Consider the following 19,131-nt stretch of genomic DNA (forward strand, 5'->3'; position numbering starts at 1 on the left):
ACAAGGAAGTCACGTGGTGTCCACATCAGAATTTTTTATAACGTAATGAAATTTATTGAATGAGAATTTTGAAAATAATATTGCATTCATTGTGAACGAAATCTTAATCGAGTTACAAACTTGATGTTTTTGGGCCGTTGGAAAACAAGTTCGAAACTAATGGTGCTCGCATAAATCTAATTTTCGCTTTCTAATGTGTTACCGTTCAAAGTTACAACTTGAAAACGTACCCGAAAACCCAGTTTTTTATCTCCAACTCCGGTTCCTGTGACTCGATTCGCATGGAACTCAATAGGGGTCTATTCTCGTTAGATTTTACATCACCCCACCAAGTTTCATCAAAATCGGTTAAGATTTGCGTTCGGTAGAGCGGAGGAAAAAATCGTATAAATACATATGTATAAAAACACTAGATGAGGGCGTGTCTACGGTCACGCTTCTGCAGCTAGACCCTCCAGGCGGGTTGCTCTGGCGGGTGGTGTCTCGGAATGGGATTATTAGGTGTCTAAAATTGCACCTCTTCTTTAAAAATATATATTTTTTTTTGACTGATGAAAATTGATGTAACGAAAGTTATGAAGTGAATCGAGGTGTCTTCGAAAGTATGGCCTCTTATGCTGCGTCCGTTTGGGCGCATAGGTTGGACAGAAATAGAGAACTTATTCAGAATTTAAGGAGTGCCCAGCTCAGAGGATTAATAGTATGCACTGCTGTTTTTAAAATAACCTCCTACGAGGCTACCACTGTATTGGGAAATGCTCTCCCGATCGATTTAGTGGTGAAAGTTCGGGCGGCCATGTAGAAGTTGTGAAGAGGCAAGCAGACAGAGGTATTTATGATGCGGTTTCGAGCCGGGCCTGTACCTGAGCGGAACGGCGATCACAATGCACCGGATCTAAATTTCGTTTAGTTTCCCATCTTCCGACCGAGGAGGATGCACGGCAGCAAGAATGGCACACCACGACTAAGGGAAGGTCCTTGTATAGATTTATACAGGACTTGAGGGGATGGTATGCCTCTCCTTCGTTTTTAAGGGCAACGGGTGCCCAGGTGCTCTTCAACCGCGTGAACTTCAACCATTATTTGTTTCGGTTCCGCCTGGCAGCTGATGAGCTGTGCGTCTGCGGGGAGGTCCAATCGAACGAACACATGATGTTCGACTGCCCGGCTCTTGGGGGGGCCAGAACTCAGGCAACCCTGGAACTTAGAGGTCAAGGGGAAAATTGGCCACGCATAAGCGGCGAGTCGGTATGGCGTAAGCCGCATTGTCGGACCGTGTGGGTGTTCCTTGATTTTTTTTTTTATTTCTTTGTTCAACCGGCATCAGTAATTTATTTAAGGGAAAGACTCCTATCTCACTGCCGTGGGAAGCTACCGGAGAGTTATGGCTGGCCATCAGCAACTAAAGCTCCAAGCGCTTTAATATTAGTGGATAGGTACTTGCTGGCATTCAACGACCAAGGCGTGGCAGCGAATTGCTGTCTTGATGTGATAAATTTAATTTATTGAAATTCATACATATTTTAGTGTTGACGGGGTGCGCCTACCCATTTTAGAATATATGAAAAATGTGCGGTGGAACACGAAGCAAGTGGTGTGTGGCACCACGCTTAGTTCGCTCACGCAATTAGGTTGGCTCTAGGAGCTAGTTAGGACACTGATCGCTAAACTGTTTCGAGGTTCAGTAGCCGTTTGTGGCACAGACATTCGGTCTTATACTTTAGGGCGACGAATGGGATTGGAGGCGGCAGAAATGCCGTGCAAATTAAATAACGAAAGTTAAATTTAAAATTTAACTCGAAATTGATGCTAACGAATCGGAATTTTCCGCTAGTGATCGGTACATTCCGGTGCCTACTTTTTCGTTATAGTTCATTATTTTATGAAGGAAAACAATCACATAAATAAATAAAAAAATATATAAAAAAGATTTTCAAAACGCCACTCTTAAATAAAACGCACTTAAAGGTAAAAAATAATTTTAGAACGGTATCTCAGAATGGATTTGACAACAAGCTTTGATGATGCTGCGACACCCCACTCTTTAGGCCATTCATCACGTATATGAAAAGATTGTCAAAAACATCAAATTTTTAATTTGAAGCTATGAATTTCACATAATCTTACATATCACAATCAAAGTTTGTCGTCAAATCCATTTTGAGATGCCGTTCTAAAATTATTTTTTACCTTTTAGTGCTTTTAATTTAACAGTGGTGTTTTAAAAACTTTTTTTCTAATTTTTAGTTAATTTAATCCAACTATAATTATTAAAACTTTTTGTATATATTTTTTATTTTATACTTTTTAGTCTTCATAAGTTTATACTTTACAGCTACGCTAGCGCACAAGTTTGAGCGTATTTAGCGAAAGATCAGGTCGGTACATTTTACGGTGGGTGAGTGCAATCAATAAATAGGGGGCTAAACGATTTAATTTCCGGATAACCAAGATCCGGTCGATAAAGAGTGTACCTGATGCGTTAAACATTTAGCGCTCGACTTGCTGATACATACGCCAATTGAATCGTGAAAATCGGACGAGCGGTTGGCGAGATATTACGGTTGCATTCCATCGCACCCGCATCCCAATTTCCGAACGGCGCCCCGGGGACACTTGAAAATATTAACGTCCGACGGGTACCGCTGGGAACGGATGGATATTCCTTAATAAAGTTCTGTTTCTTATATCTATTAAATACCTTTTATTATATTTTAATTCGTTTTTTTTTTCTTTCAGTTACGATGCTGGGTTCGGGTTGGCATGTTGCATCAACAGAAATCTTAAGCACGTACAGCGCATTCTCAAGGGAGTTAGTGAAAGCTGAAATAGGTGCTTATATTGGATTAGGACATGTCAATGTAACATTGAAAGGTAAGGCCTTTATAATTACGTTTACTAATAATAATTATAATCCTTTTGATTATTAATATTATTATTATTATTATCTTAAAATAATAATTATTTTTAATTATGAGAAGAAAAAAATTAATTGCAATAGATAACATTAAAACTGGACATGTTTCAATAATTTCATGCAGCGCAATGCAATAATTAATTGTGTCCCATTTTTAATTTCCCGACTATAGTTATACGTATCTGCTACTGTGCTTATAACGCGGTAAGTATAGATCGTTAAAAAAAAATTGTTCTTTTTTAGGTTTTGTGTCATTTTTAAATAAATTTATTTAAAAAATACATTTATATAAATCATAAATAATCTTCGAAAAAAGTTTTTATTCCAATCCTGGCGAGTCCAAAAATGTATTTTTGTCAGATGGACGTTTGTGCACATGTACGTATGTATGTTGGCCTGAATTTGGTCTGAAATCTGGAACCCCGTAGACCGATTTTCTTCAAACATGGTACACGGATACTACCTTCGTAAAAATGTATTAAATGTTTGCAAAAGTTGGAAAAAGGGGTGTAGTTATTTTTGACGAAATAAGATTTGAAATCTTTACTGGGGCGCTTTAGAAAAAAATATTTCTTTCAAAATATGAAAATTTTATCCACATCAAGGATTTACCAAAAAATTGTATTATTATTCACCCCGAACCTGAAAAATGTGATGTGGGCACCACATGACTTCCTTGTACGACTATTAAATTACTACATATACACTTTTTTTTTAAAGTAAAAGTACATAAATTTATTTTTCATTAATAAGTTATTGAATTCTAATTTATCGTAATTTTTTTTTTTTACAATCGGAAGTTAATATTTATTAAAAAATCAAACATGAAATTTATTTATACAATTAATATTATTATATTTTATACACATTAAATGTAAATAATTAAACTTTTAACATAATTTTGCGTATACGTTAATGACGAATTAAATAGGACGATGAAGTGCATCAGACGAATACAGCAATCCTACTTTACTCGACGAGAAAAGACCGAGGAAAGAATAAGAGATTAAGAGAGGATGATGAATGTAAAGAGAAAGGAAATTTAAAAACTAGAGAACGTGTACGCAAATTAAGATCAGAAGAATTATAGTAAACCAAAAATCGATTATATGATTAACAAAAAATAAATAAACGAAATGATGATCAACTCGACTTAGGGAGAATATTTTCCGACAATATCAGAGGAGTAATAACCAAAAGATAAGAATTTTTTGCAATTTATTAAAGATTGGGCGTGTATGTTTCAGTGTATATGTTATTCTTATGAGGGTTTATTTTTCAGTCACTCTGTAGTCACCTTTAACGTAGATAAAATTAAACAGAATTCTAGAATACCTTATTTATTCGAGTACCACCCGCAGCCGAATAAACCCCGCACCACGACTTTCTGGACCGAAATATATGCCCAAATGTATTTGTACATCAGACAATGTTACAAATCTTGACCAAGCTCTTACAAAATATTGTGTCAGTGTGGTCTTAGGAGTTGAAAGGCGAAACCTTCGTTCACTTGTACAACCATTTCATTTCATTTTCAAAAATGAAAACGTAAATACTTTCTAACTTACAAAAAAAAAAGACTAAAACAGAAAAGGCATTAACTTTAATCTAAGCTTATATTCATTAAGGTGTATTTATTTACACAAATAGATTAGTACAATAATTACAAACACACACACACAAATAAACAGGAAAGGAAAAGTAAATAAAGTAATATTGAAATTCTCACACTTAACTTAAGGGTTAAATCTGATAGGTTTTTAAACCTGAAAAGTCGAATAAAATAAATCCAAATCTATCTCTAGTAATTTTTTTGTAAAAATGATTGTAAAAAATACAATGGTGTCGCAAAACACAATTTTGTAGTTTTAAAAAAAAATCGAGTATATACTGGTATTTTAAAGTGCAACATATATGATAAAAAAAATAGGTAAATACTAAAATATTCAGAAAGTAAAGCATTTAAAAATGCTATAAACAGGAAGTGCAAACTGGCAAAGAAGAGTGGATTAAAGAAAAGTGTTCAGAAGTTGAAAGAGAAATGAACATTGGTAAAATAGACGGAGCATACAGGAAAGTTAAGGAAAATTTTGGGGTACATAATTTAAAATCTAATAATGTGTTAAACAAAGATGGTACACCGATATATAATACGAAAGGTAAAGTCGATAGATGGGTGGAATATATTGAAGAGTTATACGGAGGAAATGAATTAGAAAATGGTGTTATAGAGGAAGAAGAGGAAGTTGAGGAGGATGAAATGGAAGAAACAACACTGAGATCTGAATTTAAGAGAGCATTAAAGAACAGTTTAGATTCGGAGTAACAGTACAAGGTGAAAAGATAAAGACGCTACGATTTGCTGATGATATAGTAATTATAGCTGAGAGTAAAAAGGATTTAGAAGAAACAATGAACGGCATAGATGAAGTCCTACGCAAGAACTATCGCGTGAAAATAAACAAGAAGAAAACAAAAGTAATGAAATGTAGTAGAAATAACAAAGATGGACCGCTGAATGTGAAAATAGGAGGAGAAAAGATTATGGAGGTAGAAGAATTTTGTTATTTGGGAAGTAGAATTACTAAAGATGGACGAAGCAGGAGCGATATAAAATGCCGAATAGCACAAGCTTTCAGTAAGAAATATAATTTCTTTACCTCAAAAATTAATTTAAACGTCAGGAAAAGGTTTTTGAAAGTATACGTTTGGAGCGTCGCTTTATATGGAAGTGAAACTTGGATGATTGGAGCACCTGAGAAGAAAAGATTAGAAGCTTTTGAAACGCGGTGCTATAGGAGAATGTTAAAAATCAGACGGGTGGATAAAGCGACAAATAAAGAGGTATTGCGGAAAATAGATGAAGAAAGAAGCGTTTGGAAAAATATAGTTAAAATAACAGACAGACTTATAGGCCACATACTAAGGCATCCTGGAATAGTCGCTTTAATATTGGAAGGACAAGTAGAAGGAAAAATTGTGTAGGCAGGCCACGTTTGGAATATGTAAAACAAATTGTTAGGGATGTAGGATGTAGAGGGTATACTGAAATGAAACGACTAGCACTAGATCTTGGAGAGCTGCATCAAATCAGTCAAATGACTGAAGACAAAAAAAAGCATTTAATTCGGTCATTTAAATTACAATATTATTATTATATTAATAATTAATTAACGTAGGTACTACTTTAGTTCAGAATCAGTAGGCCAGTAAAACGAAAAGAAAGTATCACGTTGAAAAGGATCATTTAAATACGCTTTTTAATATGTGATTTTATTTTTAATTAATCACTGTCACTGTCAATGTCTGTAGAAGGGTTCTGGTATTCTGCACGTCGCTCTGCCAAAGGTGATCGTATTCACTACCATCAAGTTCATTAGATATTTCGCTTTTTTTTAGAAATTTTCCCTTACTAATTACCTGGAAATACCTTCCTAAACATCTTTTATCCAAACACAAATCCGGTTAAAATCTGAAAGTTTGATTCTTCCTGTAGGCGTGAGAAAGAAATTTTCATCAGCCATCCGTTTACTGTACAATTGTTTTAATGCAGATTTGAGCGGTATATTCAGACATCTAGTGGTCGCCATAGAGATGTCAATCCGCCTGGAATTATTACTTGGTCTAAGGACACCTTTTTTAAATATCTTTCACTTTATAACTACTTTGGATAACTTTCGATAACTATGTATAATACTTGCTAAGTTATTTAAAATTTCAAAGTTAAAGTCAATCGGATTTAAAACCGGATGGATGTTAAACATTATTTGTAAACAATTTTATTTTGTATCCAGAAAACCAGCGGACCAAAAAACTGGAATTTGGATCTATATATCTAATTATCTTCTGCTAGATTTCGACTTCGCGAAAATGAAAACATCGCTATCGTCATCATGCGGTGTTCTACCTGTAGGCAGGTCCCTGGCACCACGGGGTTTTCTCCATCTTTATATGTCCCGTGCTTTCCTTTTCGTCTCCTCATAACCTTCATTACCGTTTATGTTAATTTTTTATCGACCTCAGCCTGTTCCTTTCTCGCAATGCCCACATACGTTTTTTTGGTTAGTATACTATATTTTTTTTTTCAGCCTTGTCGAATAATGTAGAATGAAATCGGGCCGAATTATTTAAATAAATAGTTATTCCGATAATTAGAATTTTATTCTTCAAAAAAATAGGGTGAAATACCCGTAATTAAAGTATCATTTTTTGAAAGTTAATTTTCAAGATTCAAAATATAAGTGGATCTAATATTAATGTAGGGAATATGGGAATTTTGTTTTTTAAGTGGGGGATGTAGTGGAACCCCGACTTAAGAATTTAAAAGGCTATTTTTGATGTTTTTTTTACAATTTCTGATATTTTCTCGGTTTTTCAAGTTGTGTCTGTTATAAAAAGTGTTATATGAGTTAATTGTCGAATGTGGAGGTCTAATGGGAACTAAAAGATGTTATTAAAAATTTTTGGCAATTTTACTCTAAGCATGGTATAATTTTGATGGAAATTAAAATATCACGATTCGACCAGAACTCAGATTTTTTTTTAATTAGGCGTTAATACCGACGTGTGTTAAATGCAATACGAAAAGTACATTCGCCGAGAGGATAAACGACTCGGCAACCTATTGAAGCGGCACGTTCAGTATGACTATCGATACATGACGATAGCGTTAACAAATTATTCGTGTAGCCCCCCAAAAAAGAATCAATCAATAAAAAAAAAGACTATACTGCCTAAAAAATTTAGGTATTATATATCATTTATACGATTACGTAGTTACAGACATTCAGTGCGTATAAGATAATGATTTGGAATTTTTAAACGAGTCAATTTCATTGATGAAAATCAATGTTTATGTTTAAATCGATATCATCTTTACGGTCGAGTATATCACCGTTATAATCCAATATTGAATTTTATCGATAATCAACATGACAACCCAAAATTTAATGTCATTCGAAATTGAACTAGACAAACTTATTTGTTACTTTTTTTTTGTTAAAAAAACTACAACAGAAAATAAGTTTATGAATATACTAGAAGAGTAGGTGGTAACTTGGCTTCCACGGTCTTCAGATCTAACCCCAATGGGTTTTTATCTGTTGGATTATGTACAGACAGAATTGTTCTCTGTTCAAATAAGAAATTTTGATCGTTTAAAAGTACGGGTCACTGTAGCTTTTTTTTTATAAAACCGAATATTCTCTGTCGTACATATCAAAAGGACGAATAATAAAATAACATCTTGGTATCTCTAATTAAAGGAGAGTTTCATTTTGATGTCTGACGTACTTTTGTTTCAAAGCTTATAACTTTTTCAAACTTTGCCGTTATTTTACGGACATACTGTATTAATTTATACAGTGATTAAAAAAAAAATGGATACACACTTTGAAATGTCAGAAAATTTATTTTCCTTCGTAAAAGATTAAATTTCTGGGAAGAGTAAGAATACAGTCCGATTTAAGAAATAAGTTCTGGTGAAACTGAATGTTCCAAACGGTGGTTAAAGTAAATGTTCAAAACTGTGGCCTTTTACATCTATACATTTCCGAGTACGAATCACGACTGATTCCGTAGCTCGCACCAAATTTTCCGATGGAATTTCTCCTCACACAGCTTGAATCTCATCCCAAAGCGTATCAAGGTTACATGGTTTACAACGGTACAGTTCTTTTATTGTGCATCATAAAAAAAAAATTGAGCGGCATAGGAAACTCGATCGATCCCCTGTACGCTATCCACTGGCCTGATACATTTTTATAACGCAGCAGGACACCATCTTGCTCGGTAATAACACCTGTCATTACCGTACGCTGCACGAACGGAAGGGAAAATGAAATCGGCAAGCACTATTAGGTACTTTTCTCCGGTTACAGTACTTTCAAAACGGAAAGGCCCGATGAATCCCCTAAGAGACAAACCGCGACACATTCACACCAGCAAATTCACATCCTTTGCGACAGTAATTCGACTATTATCTTCAGCGCAAAACACACAATTATTCCTATTGACAGTTCAATTATGTATGAATTGCGGTTCATTCACCCAAACAATGCTACCCGTAAATGCCGGTTCAGGTGTAACCGTCCTTTAAATCCGATCACAAAATTGTACCCTGCGATCTGGATCCCCTTTTCCTAGTTATTGCAACAGCCTTGGAATGTGCACGCGCAACTTGCCTTTCTTAAGAATGCGTCGCACACTACTAGCATATACACCGCTGTCATGTGACCCTTACCTTACAGATTTTTTGTGGTGAACTCTCAAACAGTACCGGCACTCCATCTGAGGAAGGATTCATCACTTATAACCATGCGAGGTCGCCTGGTCGGCCTTTCTGCACATCACACACTGTTCCGTGGCCTCGAATCTGTCTCATAGACGTGTGAAGACCGCCGTTTTGAACATTAAATGACATTTGGAATTTCCAGTTTGACCAGAAATTACACTTATTTTTTAACGGAATTTAATCTTACTTTTCCCAAAAATTTAACCTTGTAGAAAGGAAAATAAATGTTATATGACAGCTCAAAGTGTGTACACATTTTTTGGAACGTTCTCTTTATTTGGGTATTGGTAAAAATATTTTTTTATTTCGTTGTACGAAGTACAAGAAAGTGTTGCAATCGCGAAAAATTTCGGTTTTCAGATTTCAACGGAAATATCCATTTTGAGTAGTTTCGGCGTACTTCTATACGTACGTATGTATCTCGCATAATTAAAAAACGATTAGCCATAGGTTGTTCAAATTTTGGATTTAGAAGTCTTGTAACATGCAGTTGTGCACCTCCCCTTTTGATTGCAATCGACTGGACGAAAAGTGTCGAAAAAAACTCAAAAATAAAAAAAGTTTGAATTTTGGACTTTTTGTTAACCGCAGTAATAAGCCCTCACTGAGAATTTTTCAACGATATACCATAAGTAGCACTTATTTTCATCGGTTCCAGAGTTATAGCTCAATAAAATTTTAATTAATGAAATATTTGCATCTTATAAGAGGAAGGCACATCAGCGAAAATCTGACTTCATTTTCTTTTTTTAACCTTTTATTTAAATTCAAATATATTGATTTATTGATAATTATTAACCTGTGATTGTAAAAAAAAACTTATTTTACAATAAATAATAATTCAATAATAATAATAAAAAAGTAAAAAAAATGTAATTTAATAGGCGTACAAGGATGTCATATGGTGTCCACATCAGATTTTTATTAATAGATGTTTTCCGTTATCGCATTACTTATTTCTTATATTTCCATTAAAATCAAAAGAAATAAGTAAATTTCATGGAATTATTACAACGGTAATAGTATTGCATACCACCTCTCAGTTAATTAATTACAAAGCGCACTTATACAATAGTAATAATTACACTGAGTAAAATAGGTAAGCCACGTTACATAGACTTATTGTCATTACACCATATATATATATATATATATATATATATATATATATATATATATATTTCACAATTACACTGCTCTATGTACAGAAATTTTAGTATGAAATTACTTGAAGGAAAGCAAAACCAAATTATATTTTGTTACTGGTATATAACGTAACAAATGTTATGAAGTAACTTAAAGCAAAGCAACATCACATTATACCAAATCCCGCACTTACTGTGTTTTTTAAAAGAGTAATTTATATGATGTAACTTAATGTAATGTTGCATTAATTACATTCTATGCAGACTGTAATTATTGTGATTTTATTGTTTAATTTAATTTTATTCTTTTTTTTATAAATTAAAATAGTTTAATTTTTGTTTTTTAGGTTATATTAATTTTACTTGTGCTTTCTTTTGTTTTGTTTAATGTTTTAGTGGAAATAAGATTATTCTACTGACGCAAGATATTATTATAAATATATATAAAAAATGAATTTATTATATATTTATATATAAAATAGTTATAATATATATATATTGTCGCGTGTTTCGCGGCTCGATCAGGTAGAATGTTTATATAATTACAGTTTATTGGTTTAAAATGTTCATAATTACAACCCAGACAAATTAATAACAACGGTGATTATAATAATAATAAAAAATAGTAAACACACAAATATTGATATAGTAGTTAAACCACAATAATAATCAGTACTAATAATAGTAGTAAATAATAATATTACATGTCAATTACAACATATCAAATAATTAATACATCATATGGTACATGACATAATAGAAACATAATCAAAACAGTAAATATGACATAAAAACAGAGTGTAATCAACAAAGAATAACAATCAACATATTACACATTAAATAGTAATAAATGTCTTTAGTAAATAATAAATACAGATTAGACAGGAGAGTTAAAAATAAATAATGGTTTTGAATTTATTCCAGGTAGATTAACAAAAGAAACCTCTAGTCTCAACCATTTTAACCGCTAAGCTCAAATTAACAAACACTCGTATAGTGTTCACTTCCAAATACCTTTCATATCTATCCTAACAGTTTATGAATGATGTCTATCGCATTATTTCTTACACTTACACACTTATAGTTTTAACTCGCTGATAATATTTCTTGTTTACTGGACTTACTCGTGGCGTCATCTTACTCGTATCGAACTGGATTCAAGACTTTCCTCGCTGGACTGACGTCCCGCACTCGTCTCGTATTCTCACACCTTTGACTCTCCTCGCTGGACCGGTTCGCAGAACTCCGCCGAACCTACGACTCCACGTAACTCGCAGCCTTTCCTCGGTGAACTCCTCGCAGAACTGCCCTTGCAAAACCGACGCCGTAACGCCTCGCAGACTAGTTCTAATAGAACTCTGCCGAACACACACAACTTGCAGCCTCCTGTCCTCGCTGAACTGACGTAGTAACGTCTCCCAGAACAGAACTGATTTTTAGCTCGTCTTTCAGAGGTATTTTTACTGTTCGGACCGGACCCGACTCAAAGCGTGAGAACAGTCGATCAAGGGCTTTTGTTCCCATGAATTCCAAATCTGGTCTTTTCTCACCGTTCAACAGGTGTCCATTGTGTGTCAGCGGGCGATATAACAAAGGACGATTGTTAAACGGACCTATTCTTTACAAAAAGGTTCTCCTTTTTGACCCTTTCTGGATTTCTCCAATTATTATACTTTATATTATTTTCATAATAATCGGTAGGAATCCGTTACTCAGGCCGGCTAATTTTTGTAAAAGAAAGAATAGACAATTCTTCTTTTTCCCGTCCATCTGAAAAATTAAATTCAATATTAACTTAATCAAACACGAAGCTTACATTCTGCAAATATTTCTTCTCATTAACGTAATTACTTAAAGAAAAAAATATTTCTTGTAATATACCTGAAAAACAGGTAAAACGTGAAATCAATTTAAAACTGAAGGATTTATATAATGTATATTTAGACTTCTAAAATTTTGGTAAGAATTTCAATTGTAAAGATATAGAGCGAGCAGATGAATTTATCCTATCCGTAGAAACAGGCGCAGGCAGGAAATTTTGAGCACAGCCTCGAAGTAAAATAATATTTATTTATTTAACGCAGTATACTAATTCAATTAATTTATGAACGCTTAATTTTTTTTTTTTCTACTAACCCAATAATTATTACCCAAAGAATAGCCAATTTTAATAATATTGTGTGTCTTAAATGCGTAACAAAGTTAAAATTAGATTTTTCGATCCACTTCGATTTTTTTTTGGTTTCTAGATAGTTTGTTACCATGAAAAGCGAAAATTAGAATATGTCAATATTTTTCGCTGAATGTCAACATATACCAAATACGTCGGTGAAAGACTGAAATATTTTTATATTATTATACACTCAAACCTTCGCCGGTGTATGTCGACAAAATAGATAAGCTATGACAGGGCTCGAAACGATAACTAGAAATAAAAAAAATATATCACCCGATAAAATTTTTTATTTTTCATAACCTTCTTTCGGGTAAATCAAAGAAAAATTACCCAATTCTACTATAAAGAGATTCCGAGAAACCTAGTAAAAAAAAGGAAATTTAAATTTAAACCAAAGATCGCCAAATTAACGTTAATTAGACGAGGTTAGCGAGCGTTAGTTATGTTTGGTTTAAATTTAAACTTCCTTTTTTTTACGAGGGTTTCTCGGAATCTACCTTAGAGATGGGTGTTTCCGCTCGTACCTCAAGAGGTTCAGACGGACGGAGTCAAGTCTGTATTCTACTCTGGACATGTTGGCTCCGTTGAACGTACCGTCTTCAACTGCCACCATCGGAAGCAATCGCGGGTAGAACGTTATCAGACTCTGGAACGTCTAGATCCTGATAAAATTGCACGGTCATGTTCAGGAGGAGCTGGGCTGCTGTAAAGTGCACGATCATAAACATCATCAAGGGTAACCTGGCGGATGGGTAGTGGATGACGGCCAGTTCCTGGGAGTAAGCAGCGGGGGCCCACCCGGGTCGTCGCCAGCCGATAACTCCCGGAAAACGTCAGCAGGTCCTACTGCTCAGAAGCCGGTAGTACATGTATCCCGAACCCGTTACATAGGAACCGTGTTCATGCCTCGCGGCCAGGTCCAGTTCCGTTGGTAAGAAGGGGGAGATTTTTTAGCGGTTGTGTGCCCCGCACTGCCATCAGAGCGGGCCTGACGGCGGCTGGTAGAGCTGTTCCCTCCCCCTACAGAAAAAAAAAAACAAAAAACATTTACCTTAGAGATTGGTATCGGGTGATTTTGTTTTAATTTTTAATTATCGTTTCAATCCCCACCAGAGCTTATCTGTGTTTGTCTGCATATACGAGGTCTGTAAATAAAGTAATGAGGCTGGTTCAGAAAAACATTTCATTTACAATCCATTAGTTATACATGGACTCTATCACCTTGGAAATAGTTCCCTTGGGAAGCCACGCAACGCTTCAAACGGTTTTCCCACTCTTCATAGCAGTGTGGGAACTCAGAAATCGGTTACATTTTTAATAATGTTTTCTACTGTTCCAAAATGGTGTCCTTTGAGATTATTTTTAAAATTGGGAAAAGAAAAATGTCACAGGGACTCGAGTTAGGTGAATAAGGTGGTTGAGGAACTACAGAAATGTTTTTCTTTGCCAAAAACTCATTAATTGAAAGTGCAGTGTGACAAGGTGCATTGACATGATGCAGCATCCAGTTAGTTATTTTTGATGGCTGGGGTCTCACGCGGGCAACTCTTTTCCGTAGTCTTTCAAGAATTTCTCGGTAAACATATTCATTTACAGTCTGTCCTGTAGGCAAAAACTCCTTATGGATATTGTCATTACTATCCAACAAACAGATTAGCATGGTTTTGATTTTTATTTACTCATTTTTGCTTTTTTAGACGTGGAGAGTTTGAAGTGAGCCACTTCTTCTGGCGTTTTGTTTCTGGATTGTACTCAAATATCCAAGATTCATCATCAGTAATAACATTTTCTTTAGAAAATCAGGATCGGTTTCAATTCGTCTTAGAAGATCGCGGCACTCACCCACCCTTTTTTTTATCTGTTCAACAGTCAGGTTTTTTGGGACCGATTTTGTACAAACGTTTTTCACGTTCAATTCGTTTGTCAAAATTTGATGGACTGCGGTACAGTTCAAATTCAATTGTTTTGCAATAATTCTGACAATTAATCGCCAGTCGTACCGTATCAAGTCTCTGATTCGCTCAACACTGTCGTCACGTTTTGAGATTAACGATCTTCCAGAGTATGGATCGTCTGCAACTCATTCCCGGCCATTTGAAAATGGTTTAAACCACCTAAAATCACCTGGCTCGTGACAAAGCGTCATCTCCATACGCCCTTTTCAATTTTGAAAAAGTTTCAGTAGCATTCTCACCGAATTTAATACAAAACTTGATCGCAAAACGTTGTTTATAATTATTATCACTCATTTTTGCAACGCACAACAAAAACTCGTTTCACGAAAAGTTTGTTTACGTCTCACGTGGTAACAATAGACTAAAAATATTAATACCTAATATAAATCGGCTTTCATATAACCATGTGTTTAGTAGTAACTTTACAGTGTTGCCACTTTGACTGCCAAAAAAAACTTGTCTCATTATTTTATTTACAGAACTCGTACACCGGTGAAGATCCGAATGTATAATAATGTAAGCAAATATCTCGGTGTTTCAGCGACGTATTTGGTATATGTCGACATTCACTGGAAGATATCCGCATTCTCTAATTTCGGTTTTTCACGGTAGATTAATTATTTTATATATATTTCATTGTACAGAGAATAAAACTATAAATAAAAAAATATTACACCCTTACCGGGAATCGAACCCGAGACCAATTAATCTAGAAATCATTATATTAAACATTACACATCAATCGTGAAAAAGTTCTTTGAGTAATTTATAATCAAACATCTAAAAATGCGTGTCAGATAATTCGAATCCAACATCTGATAAAACAGTTCTAAATGTCAGTAATTATTTTACTATCCGACACGAAATAAAATAAATATTTCCGAAACTGTTTTTATAATACGATCCAGAATAGTTTACGTAAAATAGAGCTTATTACCTGAAAATCAAGTACGTTATTTGTAGTTAAATACTCATAATTTATGTGGTTACATCATAATCTCTTCCTTGGGGCAAGGACGAAACTAGTTTAACTCATTTTTTTCATTAAGGTACTAAATTATTATTATAACTTTTTTTTTAAATGAACGCAATTACCTGTGTATATATTATATATATATATATAGAGAGAGAGAGAGATAGAGAGAGAGAGAGAGAGAGAACGATACTATTAACTATTTAAATAAAATAAATTTTTTCGAGGGTAAATCAAAAAGTAAAGTGAAAGTCAAAAAATCAGTATATTTATTTGTACCTGCATAAATGTTACGTGCTTTATTTTTCAACATAATCCCCTCCTACTTCTATGCACTTAGTCCATTTTTTAACGAGCTTTTGAATTCCTTTCTGGAAGAAAATTTTCGGACTGGCGTGCAGAAACCTTTTCACCGCTTCTGTGGCTTCTTCATCAGATCGATAATTATTCCCTCACGACTGTTCTTTTCCCGGACTGTATTGACGGTGGTCCAGAAGCTGAAAACCAAGATCTTGAAGACAAAAGACTGTTTTTTTTTTTTTTGTCGAGCGTATACTGAAGCCAAATCACGCCTTTAGAATGTTTACTACGTCTTTTGAATTTGATTTTTTGCTTCAGTAAACCCAATAGCTCACATTAGATGTCGTTGTTTACCGATTGATCTTTATGTGTGAATTAATCCAAGAGTGAACCTTTCATATCCCAGAATATTGTCATCACCTTTCCTGCAGAAGACGTCTGACTTTTGAACGTTTTTGCTGCCGGAAATGAAGGATGTTTCCATACTAATCTTTGTCGCTTACTGTCGGATGTCTCATCAACGGTTATTATTCGCTTAAGAAATAAGTTTCCTTCATCTTCGTAACGTTTCGAAAGATTGAGGAAAATTTTCAAACGATTATCTTTGTAGATGCCGATCAATCGAAAAGGAACCCAACGAGCACAGGCTTTTCGAAAGTTTAAAGAATCATGGATGATTGAAAATGCTGAGCTACGGCTTATATTCGACCCACTTGCGATGTCATCGACTGTAATTCGTCGATTACCGAGAATCATTTGTTTAATCCTTCAGTATTGTCGTTAGTCTTTGAAGTGAAAGGCCAACCTTGCCGCTGTTCATCACAGAGAGAAATCCTACCGTTTTTAAAGCGATCAATCCATTCGTACATCTTGCTTCTATTAAACAACTCTCTCTATATTGCTGCTGTATTCGACGAATAATATCTGCTGTTTTTACCCCTTCTGAACCGAGGAAAAGTATCACTGCTCGCATTTTTCCTTGCTGCGATCAGACAAAGGAGCACTCATTTTAAATAGATTTTAAATAAAATCACAAATAGCTAACGATGAAACGATCGATACTTTCAATGAACAACCGATAGAGGTTATGATTTATAGCAGAACAATCACTGCTGCCTATGTTTGGGAGGGAAATCAAAATTTCCCTTTACTTTTTGATACCCTCGTATATTAGAAATACAAAATGGCGAATAGCCGGTAAACGGTTATACGGACTGAAGACAAAAAAAAACAAAGAAATATAATTTAAAAAGATGTAGAATTAATTACTGCTTAAATCAATTCAGTCGATTTGTTGAACAGTATGATGAAATATTTTTCAAATTATTTAGTAACATTAAAATGATTTACTTTTGAATTAATGAAATTTTTTCTTCAGTTAGGATAAATGGAATTTTTTTTCAAAATTTTTATTAATTCGAAATGAGTTTTATTTATTGGATGAGCGGGAAAATAATTTCATTTCAGATTTTTACGAAGTTATCGAAAAAGTACTAATAATGCGAAAAATTGCGGTTTTCAGATTTCATCGGTAATATCCCTTTCGACCATCCCTGAATCCATTCTGAATAAATGAAAATTGTTCATTCTGAAAATGAACATTGTTGTAAGAAATCATATATCTAAATATAATATTGGCGGAAATGCTTTAATAAGCGATTTTAAACGTTAATATCATCTAACGTTAGCGAATATTAAGGATTGATGGCAACGTAACGAGGCATATTTATAATAGAATTTTTTTCAGATTTATCTATATATAAGTACATATATATATTTTTTTATTTTCAGGTATTAACGACAAAGATATGGATTTTAATGAAAGATTTTCATGGCTGGGTCCGCATGATATGAAAGAATCTTATAAAGAAGCACTGGTGCGTGGCGTGCCGTTTCCGATTCTTACTGTAGCAGAATATTTCAGTTTAAACGACGAAGGATTTAATTGGGGTGGACGATATCGCGCCGCTGGATATTACGGTTCTATATTTCTTTGGTAAGTATTTATTTAACTATTTTTTTATCTTTTGTATAACAAGATGTTTGTTATACAATTCTAGTTTAATTTCTAGTTTTCATAATTTCGTAATTTTTCTTTTTATCGAGTACGTAAGTAATCGGTAGAATATAAGGGTTTGAAAAAAATAATTTAATATGCGTAAAATTAAATTAATATATTTTACTTCTTTTTTTTTTCTTTTTTTTGTTTAACCTCCGAGTCCACAGTTAAGCATTACTTCAGAGGATGAGATGAATGATTTGTAGCGTGTGTGAAAATGCCATGCCAATATATTTTACTGAGCTTATATTTTGAATTTTACTTTCCTAGAGTAACTGCTATATTAAAGGGAAACGTACGGTGATCATGTCAAAAATGGGCAACCGGGATTTTTGCAAATTTTTACGTTTTAGGGTCCAACTAGTTCATCTAGACCAAAAAAACGTATGTGGACAGGTATGTATGTCGCACTGCTTTTGACCTTACATTTTTTGACCGATCGAAACGAATCGGCTAAAGTATTTCTCTATATGAGGTATTGATCGTGTTAATTTTTTTTTGAAAATGCTTTAAGAGGCTAGGGGGATATCGCGAAAACGCTGATTTCGATTTTCTTCACAGGTATTAAGGAGAAAACTATATTAAAGCGAATTTGTTACCTACAACCCGAAGTTGTTACCTACAAACTTTATTATTTTTTTTTTTTTTTTTTTTTTGTCTTCAGTCATTTGACTGGTTTGATGCAGCTCTCCAAGATTCCCTATCTAGTGCTAGTCGTTTCATTTCAGTATACCCTCTACATCCTACATCTCTAACAATTTGTTTTACATACTCCAAACGTGGCCTGCCTACACAATTTTTCCCTTCTACCTGTCCTTCCAATATTAAAGCGACTATTCCAGGATGCCTTAGTATGTGGCCTATAAGTCTGTCTAGAATTACTATATCATCAGCAAATCGTAGCATCTTTATCTTTTCACCTTGTACTGTTACTCCGAATCTAAATTGTTCTTTAACATCATTAACTGCTAGTTCCATGTAAAGATTAAAAAGTAACGGCGATAGGGAACATCCTTGTCGGACTCCCTTTCTTATTAGGGCTTCTTTCTTATGTTCTTCAATTGTTACTGTTGCTGTTTGGTTCCTGTACATGTTAGCGATTGTTCTTCTATCTCTGTATTTGAACCCTAATTTTTTTAAAATGCTGAACATTTTATTCCGGTCTACGTTATCGAAAGCCTTTTCTAGGTCTATAAACGCCAAGTATGTCGGTTTGTTTTTCTTTAATCTTCCTTCTACTATTAATCTGAGGCCTAAAATTGCTTCCCTTGTCCCTATACTTTTCCTGAAACCAAATTGGTCTTCTCCTAACAC

At 34.2% G+C, this 19,131-nt stretch overlaps 1 protein-coding gene across 2 annotated transcripts in view; it reads left to right on the plus strand.

Annotated features, from left to right (window-relative positions):
* mol (dual oxidase maturation factor 1 mol) overlaps positions 1–19,131 on the plus strand; it is a 205,997-nt gene that overhangs the window by 166,174 nt on the left and 20,692 nt on the right. For both annotated transcript variants that reach the window (XM_075381810.1, XM_075381811.1), the window contains exons 4-5: positions 2,740–2,874; positions 17,550–17,754. In XM_075381810.1, the coding sequence (XP_075237925.1) occupies positions 2,740–2,874; positions 17,550–17,754 (340 nt within the window). The remainder of the gene's footprint in view (positions 1–2,739; positions 2,875–17,549; positions 17,755–19,131) is intronic.

Source organism: Lycorma delicatula, chromosome 13 (assembly GCF_047948215.1).
Source record: "Lycorma delicatula isolate Av1 chromosome 13, ASM4794821v1, whole genome shotgun sequence".
NCBI lineage: Eukaryota > Metazoa > Arthropoda > Insecta > Hemiptera > Fulgoridae > Lycorma > Lycorma delicatula.